This window comes from Limulus polyphemus, unplaced genomic scaffold (genome assembly GCF_000517525.1).
Source record: "Limulus polyphemus unplaced genomic scaffold, Limulus_polyphemus-2.1.2 Scaffold1539, whole genome shotgun sequence".
Taxonomy (NCBI): domain Eukaryota; kingdom Metazoa; phylum Arthropoda; class Merostomata; order Xiphosura; family Limulidae; genus Limulus; species Limulus polyphemus.
Window position 1 is genome coordinate 140,987 of NW_013667149.1, and position 13,376 is coordinate 154,362.

The following is a 13,376-nucleotide window of genomic DNA, read 5'->3' on the forward strand; positions in this document are numbered from 1 at the left end:
TTATTACTATATATTACTCAATTTCTTAACTTAAAAGCAAATATTTAAAAAAAAACAGATAAACATTGATTTTTGTGTGTCATGTGGTATGTTGAAGGCAGCACTGGTTCAAATTAAGTGTTTGTGAACTCTAGTTTCATACAAATTAGAAACTCAAATTACCGATATTGACAATCAAGAATATAAAATAAGAGCCTCTTATCTTTTCAATTTGCTAAAATATTGCTCATGTAATATATCAAACACAGTGGCAACCCGCCCACCAATTTCCACTTTTGGAAACTCTCCCTTATATACACATACTTCTATATATGACATGAATGACCAATTGGAAGCTGAGAATGTCCCCCTAGTGGCTTTCTCAGCCATTTTAATGGGCTTGGTGCCATTTATTTCTTTTGAACCAATAGTTCAACAAAGGTAGGATGTGTCTTTAGTCTGCTTGAAATTTCATATTTTTTTAGACTAAAATATATCTTAGTTACTAAGGTTGATAAATTGTAGTGGAATTCTATGGTATTAATGCAGTAATTTATGATTTTTTAGTTATTCAAATGTGTATATAACACCTAAAAAAATAATTTTTGTTTCATATCCTCCACGTGCAAATTTATTAAAAGGTTTAGCAATCTATGTCAAGCAGCAACCAAGTACAAAGGCCGTAACTAGAAGAGATAATTGTTTGCTTTACTTCTTTTTTTTACTGTTCTATGTTTTAAAAAAAAATAGGTTTAACAACTTATTTTAAAATAGCAATAATCTATATACATATATAATGTATAATAATTGAAACATGACTGTATTTTACAAAATACTAGTCTACTAAAACACAGCCAAGACAAGTTAATTTGTACAGACCAAAGGTCAGTTTTATGTTATTTGATGTGGTAACATTAATGCACATGAGTCGCATCATTGTAACTTCTGTATTGTTAGCCAGGCACGGGTGAATGGTCGATATTAAAAAAATAATAAATATATATATAAATGTATAATGATATGAGATTTAAGCTACTTAGTCTAAACATTTATGTTTTTGTGTTCATTCTAGAATGAAAGAGGCATAATTTATGTTTATTTCCTAATTTTTTATGGTGGTTACGAGATCGGTCAAATCTACCGAACCCATACAGAGATGAATTACTGAAAATAACAGATAAAATATAAAGTTTTTCTTAAGAAATGTTTAACGTTTGATTACTATCTGGACATTATAAAGATTTTGCATGTGTAATTTGAAAATTTTCTGATGCATAAACGTATTTTTCATCTTAAAATGAATATTACTTTGCATGATAGATAAGCAACATGTGAAAACAAATAAAAGACATGAGCAAAAATTGCTTTATGAACCTTAAGACACAATAAAAAAAAATTGCTATTTTGTGTATGAAAGCATTGTAATGGTTATTGATAATCTGTCAAAATTTAGCATTTGCTTACTAATTTAAAAGTTATAGCATGAAAACTATAACAAGCACTAAATGGTTACGAGGTCAGAAAACTTGTAAAGTGATTGACAAAAATCAAAAGGCCATATCCTTCTCAGAAACACAAGAATAAAATTGAAGGTTTTTCTGAAGACAGTTTGAAGTAAAACTGCTACCAAAACATGTTCTTCTCAATGTTAATGAAAACTTCACAGTCCTCGAAATTAATGACAGCATGCAGCAAAGCCTTGGCATTTTGTGATAAATGTCAAGTACAACAGCAAAACAAATGCCCATGTAAGCAAAAAAAAACTCATAAATTTTTTCACCTCAACTTAATATGTAACATATAAATTGTCTCTTTTTTAAACAATCATGTCAGTCTGTTTTGCATGATTTTTCCAAATATATGTACATTGTTTGAGAAAAGACCAAGAAAAAAAACATAGGAAGGTAACATTACAAATCTAGTCTCAACTTCTAAGTTTTAATAATAGATATTTTGTTTTTGTAGACTTTACCTTGTAGTAGTTTAATTAATAGAACATTTGTTTTAATAAAAATGTGATTCATTACCAAAACTAATATGCAATCTGTCAAACTATGTGTAGTTTTGTTTTGGATTATTGTGTATATTATTATCATAGGGGATAGTGAAGTTTATTGCTGTATATTTACAATAGTACATATTTGTACAGAGTTAACAGACAAAATAAGTTCACTTTATGTTATCTGAGATGTAAAGAATATCAATGTTTGAAAACAAAGTTGTTAGAAGTTTTTTACTGTATTTTGCAAATATTAAACCATATAAGTTTTCATCTTTTTTCTTTTTTACGAGTATCATTTGATTTTGACTTTCTTTGAAAGTTGAATATTGTGTGGGCAGGATGTGAAAAGATTGTCTCGGTTTAACTTGAAAAGCTGCCTATAATTTTATAGTTCCACCAAAAATATCTAATCAGTATAAAAACCTAATGTAAGTTTTTCATTGCTTACCTTAGTGCCCTGCTCATGTTTTAAGTGCATCTTTAAGATGAAGAGTCATTTTATAAAATGGCAACATTGGGTGTGGTGTTGTCTTGATTAATGCAGTTATAGTGGCTTTTTTTTCTTTCCTCTTGCCATAGACATGATGTCCTAATTTCAAGAACTTATTCATCAGTTTTAAATGTTTATTTTAAGTTAATTCTGGAAATCTTATAGTAAATGTAACTTGGCTCATTCACACAGTTATGTTTCTGCTTTAGTGCCATCAAAGATTCCTTGCATCATTATAAAAAAAAATTAAATTCAAAATATTTTATATGAAATGCAAGCATCAACCTTATATATTTAGTATAAGTATTTGTTATCCACTCTTTGATACAAAGATTTGAACATGTTAATCTTTTTTTATAGACCTGCAAATGGTGAACCTGGAGAATCCAGTGATTCTACTTTACCTGAGCCTTCAAATGGAGAAGCTGAAACAGTCCATATGTATGGCTGCTGTTTTATTTTTTAACAAATAATAAAGAGAAATATTGTGTTATATGCACACCTTTTTTCTTAAACAAAATTGAAATGTATTGAAAAATATCATAGTTTGAACAGTGATACTCAACTGAACAGTGAAGATTTTGGGGCATATGAATGAATTATATAGCTCTGGAATCCTAATGACTGGAACAGTCAACTTTTAGTGTACAGGCTATAAATTTTAGGTCCCAAAGTAATTGTAAATTGTATACCTCTTTCTATTTAAATTAAAGTTACTTATTTGTCATTTATATTTTTGTCAGCAACTCTTTCTACAGATTGCAATTAAATTTTGTTAAACTCCAATGAAAATGGTCCATAGCAGTGAATATGGAACCTTCCAATTGAGGAAACTGAATAAACCCATTTTGTCTATCTGTAAAAATTTGATTTTTTCCAGTTTAAGCGTGATAACATTTGTTAAATCAGCCAGTTTTGCCATGCAAGTTACCCCAAACTTTAATTTTCTTTCTTTTCATATTAGATATGCATATCTTTTTAAAAAGAAAAATGTTGATGCAAACAGTTGTGCTTAATACATTTCCTGCTTGATTTTTTTTTAATTTCACTGGCTTTTTTTAAGAAGTTGAAGCAAAATTCAAAATATTAAATGAGCAGATTCTCAATGATGATGTATCTTTCATTAATATTCCTCCTGCATTATTGTGTGATCCAATAAATAGCAGACAAATACATGTCTGCAGGTCTTAAATTTGTCTTTAGCTTTTGGTTTTAAAAAGTTCTTAAATTTAGTTAGCTGATAGTGCTAGGAACCCTGGAAATGCACTAAATCTGTATTTTGCATAACAGGTCAAAATGACCCAGAAGTTTCAGAACTCTTTTTGATGTTGCCATATTTGGTCACTTGGCATAACAAGCTGTATAGGTTGTAATATCCTACCACATACATACACTCCAAAATATATATTTTTTTGGATAGACTCAAATTTGTGTATATTTTCTTAGAGCTAGTTGAATATGTAGTACTTATGGAAAGGTTGTGGTGACCATTGCCATGATTAGTATCCTTTAGAATCACTAAAGTTAGTTGCTTTTTTTATTACTATCATTACTAGGTACTAATTAGTTTGAATCCTATGATTTGGCTACTGTATTGCTTCTGTCTTCACAGAAGTCCTAAGAAAAGCTGTATTTGGTGGTAGGTTTATATGCCTAACCAACTTACTAGATATAATCTGAGTGAATAAAGAATACAACTATGAGCAACATTATATAAGCTTAATTTGATTGCATGCTTAAATTGAAATTACATCTCTAAATTAACCATGTGACTCCTTTAAATCCTTTTTTGCGCATGTCACAAAGTGTTACTGAGTTACATTCAAAATTTAATTAAACCACGTTACTATCAATGTATTTTAAGTACAATATAATTCAAAAACTTATATTATTTAAGTTTTATTTCTTTATTTCAAAAGAAACTGATAAAACAATAATTAAAAACTTCACATTTGCTCTCTCTTGATGTGCAAATGGCTATACAGATGAATGTTAGACTTCATATACAAGAAATGACTATGGTTAAAAATATTTTTCTTGCTGGCAATAAACTAGATTTACATACAGTTCGCTTACTAGTAACTTAATACACATTCCTAGAATTGGCCTCAAAAGGAAACGATTGTAAAAATTCTTGAGTTCGAGTTATGCCATATCCAAGCTAATAGAAGCTGTGTTGCTAATTGACAGTTTTAAGTTGAATTACATGCTTATAACCAATAGAAAGGGTCAATGCACCCTCTATCCTGGTACTGTATATAAGCACCTCATTCAGATAATGTTAACACTTTTTCTCAACAAAGTGATCACTAACTAGTTTCTCTGTACTACGATCATTGGAGATTCTTTGAGCATTCTTCGTGTTACCTAGTTGATTTTCTTTCATTTTTTAATTCTGTTTGGTAAGCCAATATATGGCATGAATTACTGGATGTGTGGTAAATCTTACTCATGGATCCATGGGCACTACAGTTCCTTGAGTCAGGATTAGTCATTCAGTTCACATCTTCACCTTCATTATCCACCCAACCTGTAATGTTTCTGTCTTCCACAGATCCTCAGATTTCGGAACTTAGTTATAGGGCTATCAGAATTTGGTTGATCTGCAGGTAGAGGGAGAGTCATGCCAGTTCTTCCACTGTTTTACTCTCATTGGTTTGTTGGGCCCAAGAAGACAGGATACTGGTGTCCAGTCATCGATCTTTCTTGTCTATATCAATTTGTCAATTCTCCAAGGTTCACAAGTGACTCATTCCTCACTTTGAGTTGGCATTTTTTACTAGGATTGTGGATGTCCAAGTTTGGTGTCATTGGTTCCTATCTGCACATCACCATAGTGGTGGCATTTTGCCACTATGAGCATTTTTGTGCACAAAGCTCAGGTACTGCAGTTCAGGATTCTTACCTTTGGACTAGCATCGGCACCATATGGGTTCTGCTGAATCGTAACAAGATATGGGTTCCTCTGCCATTGCCTTGTCCAGAAGTTCATCTCTTCACGAATGCTTCACTTCAGGGATGGGTTGCATATCTCAATGGTCAGGAATTCCAGGGTCTATGCACGGATGATGAGGCTTCCCTACACAATGTTTTAGAACTTCTTGCTCTACAAAAGGCAATGTCTCATGGTCTGGGCTTCTTGAGGGAAAAATTGTCAGGCTTCCTCTCCAGCAGTGTTGTCTTGCATTTCCTGTTAAGGGGCACTTACTTCAGGGCTCTTTATTTTCGAACCTTGGATCTCCTTTCTCGGGACCACTCCTATCATATCACCCAACTAGCTTGCCATGTTCCACAGGTGATAACTTCAGTGGCAGATCAATTGTCTCAACCCAAACAGATTCTCCCAACAGAATAGATGCTACATCATGAGGTTTTTCTGTTGGATTGACTCTCACTTTGAAACAATGGTGATTGGTGGGTTTGACACTCTTTGGAACACTCAACTACTAGTAATTTGGTTTTCAGTACCTTACTCTCGGGCTTTGGCAATAGATGCATTCTGTCAGGACAGGATGGGATTACAACTCTAGGCCTTTCCTCAATTCATATGTTACCCAAGGCGCAAACTATGATTTGTTCCAACCCATGGTCAGGTCCTGCCTGTAGCACAGGATTGGCAGCTAAACACTGGTTTCTGCTTCTGTTGTACCTTCAGGAGTGCCCAACTTTTCCGCTTTCTCTTTGGCCATGATCTGGAATTGTACACCTAGCTAACCAGAAGCTCAAACTTCAGGCATAGAAGTTATGCAGTCCTTCGCATGACATCGGGTTTAATTTCTAAGGTTGCCTCATATCTGTCTCAGTCTTTGCTTAGTCCCGTGATGAACATTTATCATTGGAAATGGCACACATATTAGCAATGGTGTATTGAGAGGAGGTTGAACCCAATTCGATTAGAAGTACCAATCATAACTTGTTTTTTAACCTGGCTCTTTGGCATGGGTTTTATTTTTTCCACAATCACCCTTTATAAGGAGCCTTATCAACTACCTTTTGAAGCTTCTTCACATCATTTTGAGGCATTTGTCCCAAGTGACCATTTCAGTTATCTCAATGGTATATTAAGGTGGCATTGCATGCCCTTTCTCAAAACTCGTTTGAGACCTTAGTCTCATTTGCCGTATATCACCTTTCCCTGAAGGTTTATTTTTCAATGCTACTGACCTACAGGCATCTCCAGTTGGAGTGGTTTGCACTGATTGTGCACAAGACTGGTTCTTCTTTCCTAAGACACTGGTAGCTAAGAAATGGAGTAATTCATTTTCACCAATCCATCTGATCATTATTTCTCACTTCCATGACCTATCAGATCTCGATCTTTTGGTATGGTATGTCCAGTGAGGATCTTGAAGGTTTTGTTGCCTGCATGGGTACATGATTCCAGTGGCTTAGAATGCATCACTCTATGGCTACAGGTTGAGATCTACTATTAAGTATTTATATATATATTGCAATACTGTTATCAGTCATGGTTGTCAACTTATTGTCATAACAGATAACATCTGTGGTAATTGCACCCAAGTAATTTAAAGAAAAATAATGTTATTACTAATTTAAAGAAGGCTAGTCTAGATGTCTGGTTTGAAAAAATAAAGATAGTCTTAAAATAACCAGAATAATTATTTTTGGATTATTCAAAATAACATTTCAGTTTTGAAATGTTTAATTATTTTAAATTCTTCAAAAACTGCCAGTTCTATTTTTTCACATGACTTTACTACATTGTATACTAAAATAGACCTAAAAGATTTAATCAGGGTTTTCAATAATTTGTTTGATAACTTTTTAAATAATGAAATAACTATACCCAAATTAAAATTTACTAGAATTCATTGTAAAAATATACTCTATTTCTGTATTTATAAAAGTTATATTGTAATTAACGAAAAAGTATATAAGGAAATGGGGGATATTCCAATGGGAATGAACTTCTCTTCAAATATGGCCAACCTGTATCTGTTCTTTTATGAAGCAGACTTTTAATCCCAACTTATACATTTACACTTTCCGTTGTATACATGATTTAATATCTATAGATAAAATGTATTTTACACCAAACCTAATATATCCAACAGAACTTACAATAGAAAGAAATAATAATAATGAGGTCCATGCTAATTATTTAGATTTGGACATTACTTTTATAGAAGGTACAGTACAGTTGACTGGTCTACCCACACCTAATAGTGTTATTCCATGTATCGTGCTAAAAGGTGTTATTATATCTCAATTAAAATGGTTCTTAGTAGTCTGTAATAACTATAATTTATTTTATGGATAATGTTTTATTATTAAAAAATAAATTTAAAGGTAACAGCTATAAAGACGGGTAATTAAAGAAGCACCTAACTTTATTTTTAATAAATACAAAAATAATTTAGAAACTAAACTGTTGATTAAGGAAAATATCTTATAAATAAAATAGAGAGGGAGTTAGTTACTAGTTTATAAGTAGCTGATAATAATGTTTCTAGTAATTTTATTCAGTATAACTGGGACGGATAGACTGACTTCAAGTAGCCGAGCTTGCCTTGGCATTCCCGTGTTATACTTGAATAAATCTTCAGGAGAAAGGGAGGAGGTTGGGAGTTAGAAATATATATAAGAACTTTTAAGGTAGGGTGTATAGATCTTTTTAGTTCTATTCAATATTTTATAGTTCTATTTGATATCTTTTTGTAAGGATGGAGGTTGGGAGTTTAATTAGTAGAAATACTAGGTTGGCTTTATTTCAGTTCATTTCTACTTTAAGAAATTTAAGGGTAACTGCCTTCCCACAACTGACTATAGACAGTGAAAGGCAGTAGAAGCTGAGACATTGTGGGTGTAAGCACTCATCTTCGTACCCTTATTTGATTGATTTTTTTTATGATTTCCCATGATGGCTGACAAGATTGACATTGGTGTTTCGATTTTATCTGATAGATTATCCGTTATAACGATAAGTTAACAACCAGGACTGATAACGGTATTGTGATATTTAATTCTTTATTGTATTATAGTGCTGATTTAATCACCTATTAACAATTAATGTAATCAATAGTTTATAAGCTGTTTATTTATATATATATATATATATATATATATATTACGATCTAATTGCCCTAGCCACCAACGTGGGATATAGGGACCATTGTCCTATAATTCCAAACCCGAGCAGTAGAACCTCGTCTATCTGGTTGTGGCTTGGCCAATAGTGATGATAAATCATGTAAAATTCCACCCACAGTACGTGAATTAAGTTCCAGGAGAAGAGTGTATCTGTTCTAGATGTAGACAATTCCCCCACTAATGTGCCAATCTTCTGTTAACACACCCATGATCTATACAGATGCTTTCTGTATGGATAAGGCCCTCACCGGCCCCTCCACCTTATCAATGTGGGATTCTAGCTGTCGTATGAGAGGAGGTATGTTTTGGAAGTTACCAATTTCTTGAATCAAAAATGTATTTCCCATAATACCTACTTCCTCTCACATTTTCCCACCCTTCCTCCCCACTATGATCAGGTGTTAGAGACTGCAGATTGAATCAGTCTCAAAAAAAGTGATTACATTATCTGAATGAGGTACTTATATACAGTACCAGGATAGAGGGTGCATTGATGTAGGTAGAGAGTGTCATGAGACAAATATCACCAAGGGAAATTAAGTGGGGTATAAAAGACTGGAGCAAGCAAAAAAAAATCAGACCAACGCTTAGGTGGGCAAAGGAAGAAACCCTGGCAGACATGTAATAGATGTAGTGTGAGAGGAGGTAAGTATTATTGGAAACGAATTTTTGATTTAAGAAAATGTTAACTCTTGATGGTCAGTTTTACCCTAAGTCCTTTTAGAACTGAGTTTTGCTGTCCACATTCATGGGAGAAGATGAGATGGTTTTCTGTTTCAGCTAATTGAAAGTTATGTCTGTCTAAATCTCTGCTGAATTAGTACTATTCACTTTGTTTTTTCATAAAGTCCATATGTAAATAATATTCTAATATATATGTTACTCAATTTAGTACTTCAGTAAAGAAAAATACCAGAACCAGAAATGCAAAAGAGAAATTGGTTTATAATCCTTCTGAACATGAGCATGGACTTCTTCCACCACCAATTCACGTGGGGCGATTCTTGCGACATCGGCTTAGTGAGTTTCTTTTGCCATATGACATGTGGTGGCTATACAAACATAACAAAGTAAGTTTTTTACTTTTTTTAAGTTATAGTTGTTATAAATATTTCCTTGCATATGGAAAGGCAAATATGCCCAGTAAAATAACCTTAATTTTTCTAACAGTCATTACAACTATCAATAAAGCAACCCACTCTGTAATGTTACACTTTTATCTGTATATTTTGACATCTTAAACACAGAAGGCTACTTTCGTTACATACAAATCATGATCTTGAAAGATTCAATACCTGTACACGGTTGCACTTCAACTGAATGTTTTGCATATTAAAACCAATTTTTGTGGTGTTCTTAAGGGTATGTAAAAACTTGATAAATATTTTGCAGATCACTTTTTCAGTAACACTAGATTAAAAATTTCCTTTGCAAAAAGAAATATATTACTGCATAAAAAACTTATTGTTATAAAGTCTGAAATCAAACTTTTATACCTGGTAATGATAAAGATTGTAAGCTTCATGCAGAGTATTTCTGCCTGAAGAAGAATGCTTAATCTTTTTATCACAACATAATGTTTAGGGACAACAAAGCTTTCTCTTAATCACACTTAAATTTACTGCCACCACATCATCCGAAGGCAACCCATTCCAAAGGCCAATCACCATATTAAAAAAATAAAACTATATTGAGTACAGAATATATATTTTAAACTTTATACTGTTACTTAAATTCTTTCTGGAACATATCATTGTCCAATAAAAATATAATAATTTTCATTCTTATGCATACTTAAAGTGGATTATGCATAATTAAAAAACTGGAAGCTACTCACAAATAGATTTCAGGCAGAAAGAAACATAACGTTAGTCATAGTTGTACTTTTAACTGGATGTATGTGTTAGTATATTTATGAATAACATTAAAATTGGATTTGTGCAAAGGTTAGTAAAACTAAAACATGCCACAATGTTAAAATGTAATGTACAACAAAACTTTGATAAAAATATTGATCGGTGTAATGTAAAATAATAAGTTACTTGAAATTACAACTAAATCAATTAATGTCACAAAATAATCAACTAATTGAATTATCGTGTCGAGTTATTATTATTTTTGATTATATCAACTATCCAAGTAATTGAATCATAGTTGTTGTGATTTCTCATTATTATTTCCAATTAAATCAAGATTGTCCAGCATAATAGATTGGCATTTCTTATTGTTAATATTTTTGATAATTTCAACTATCCAGCTCTCATCTGTACAGACAACATGAATCAGTTCATCACAATGTGACTTAACTCACATAAATTAACTGCTTAGATTTTTGTTTGTCAGTTGGATTAATACTGTCAAGTTTACATATAGATGGTTCACTTGTAATTATCATTCATTATGAATATAAGTCAGTTGAACAACAGGAATGAGAAACTATGTGATTGTAGACACTTTATGGTGATATTATCTTAAATAAAACTCTAACAAGAAATTGGAAGTATTTTTTTCATCAGCAAATGTAACTTTTATGTAGTGTTAAATTTTCAAGGTACAGTGTTATTTTTACACATAAACAGTAGAACATATTTTTATTAACTGTTAAATTTTCACTCCCTAGTTAAAGGTAATGTGACAGTGATTAATCTTTGAAAATGACAAGAAAAACTAACTTTTCTTTAATATTTGTCTAGTGATAAAGATCTATTCATATTATGTAAACTATAGACTTACTTAGTGATCCAACTTTAATTTAATATTTGTCTAATGATGAAGATCTATTCATATTATGTAAACTATAGACTTACTTAGTGATCCAACTTTAATTTAATATTACATCTTTCAGAATAAAATACATAGTTCTACTAATAATGCTTGGAGACGGCTTGAATGGGTGATGAAGAAAAATTTTAATATAAGTTTAACATAACATATTAAAGTTTTTCTTCATCACCCATTCAAGCCGTCTCCAAGTCGATTCCTCGTCATCGAATAGTTCTACTCACAAAATTAAAGACCATTAAAGGATTTTCAAAAGTTAATAAAATATGATTTAACCTAGGTTTATTTTATATGGAGTTGTTTGTTAAAGCAATAATACTAGCTAAGTAAGTAATCTGTGTTATGCATTTACATGCTGATTAGAAAATGCTGTCTTTTTTATAATAATGTTGAACTTTTCAACCACTTATTTTTTAAATAAATTTTCATGCAGATTAAAGTTTTGAAGTAGTTTATCGGCTTCAGCTATTTTCCACAATATTGTCTTCAGTCTTTTGGCTTTAAAGTTTACTGTCAACTGAATTTTGGAATTATATTTCAGCTCCTTTACCAGAATGATCTTTCTAACAACTTCAAGAAAATTAAAACAAGTAAGTTTGAATAGTGGCTTGTCTTTGGATTAAATAGCATTTAGTTTGTATTGTCAAAAGAACCTACACACCTCCTAATCAAATAACATAATCTATGTGTCATACTCTGAAAAGAAACTTAATGAGCAAAGGTAAAGATGTGCAATAAATATATAAGTGTTTAATAATGTGAAAGGTGGAAAATCAGTGTAAAAAACAAGTGGTAATGCTTTCTTGTATATGATCTCCTACTTATGAGACCTATTAACTCTCTCAACACAGGGTTGGTCGACTTAACCGACCACATGACCTCTTTGTACTTGTTTATAGTCTTTATAGATTTAATACTTCTAACTTTCAGTATAGTGTGTAAATCTTCACAAAATTTGGCAGTCTTTCAGTTAACATTATAAGCCTTTCACATCCAAAAAATCTCATTTTTAAGTAAAGTATTTTTAATAAACTAAAATAAAGATTTGTCCATGAATGTATTGAGTATTTGTTTTGAATAATCAGTGTGCAAAGTAATTTTCATGTGAAGATTAAAATACTTTTCCATATCTCAAAAATCTCAAATTTCCTTTGTGTAATCCCTAAAACCTCCTAAATGTATTTCAAACTTTTTTTCTAGTAAAACTTTATATTTCATCTGTTATTTTTTCTACACTAACTCAAATGGGAATTGGTCAATCTGACCGAACTCGTAACCACAAAAAAAAAGAAACCAAAATAAATCTAAATTACCCTTTTTTTCTTTCTAGAATTACTTCAAATTGTAACATTAAACTAAATTAGTTTATCCTAAGTAGCTTTAAGCTTATAACAGTATACATCTATTTATAATGGTTTTTTTCTTAAATTATTAAGAAATTAATAATTTAAATTAAATTATTAAATTATTATTATTGTTATTATTATTATTGCTCTTTGAACTGTGTCTAACTGCTATCCGGATAATGATAAATTGTAAATCACTTGGGACATGTGCGGCTCACATTATGCTATGGAATCACATTATCCACGTGCTGCTTATGCGCGTGCCTCATGAAACTTTTTATTACATAATTATTATTAATTTTACCTAATCTAATCTTAACTAATCTAAAAAGATCCCTATTTTTACATTTTAGTTACTTTTATAATAATAAATAAAGAATAAACATGAAAAACAAGAAATAAAGTACTTACCTAATCTTTTTTCTTATTGTCAATTATATTTAAGCCTACATATTTTATACTAGTAGTAGTAGTGCATTAAATAATGCACCAAAGAACATAGACTGATAACATGTAAAAAGTTGACAAAATTGTACAACAAGAGCTGTTACAAATTCATCCAAGCTAGTCATTAACTTTCCCCATGGGAATGAAGCTTGTACTCTGAGTGAAATTGACACTTATCTGCTCAGAACACAACGTCTCACAATACGTCATTTGATAGATG

The 13,376-nt window shown here is 31.3% G+C and overlaps 1 protein-coding gene across 1 annotated transcript in view; it reads left to right on the top strand.

The window, feature by feature from the left end:
* LOC106464006 (histone-lysine N-methyltransferase ASH1L-like) overlaps nt 1-13,376 on the top strand; it is a 137,539-nt gene that overhangs the window by 72,893 nt on the left and 51,270 nt on the right. The window contains exons 5-7 of the mRNA XM_013924109.2: nt 2,832-2,912; nt 9,475-9,652; nt 11,905-11,953. Coding sequence (XP_013779563.1) covers nt 2,832-2,912; nt 9,475-9,652; nt 11,905-11,953 — 308 coding nt within the window. The remainder of the gene's footprint in view (nt 1-2,831; nt 2,913-9,474; nt 9,653-11,904; nt 11,954-13,376) is intronic.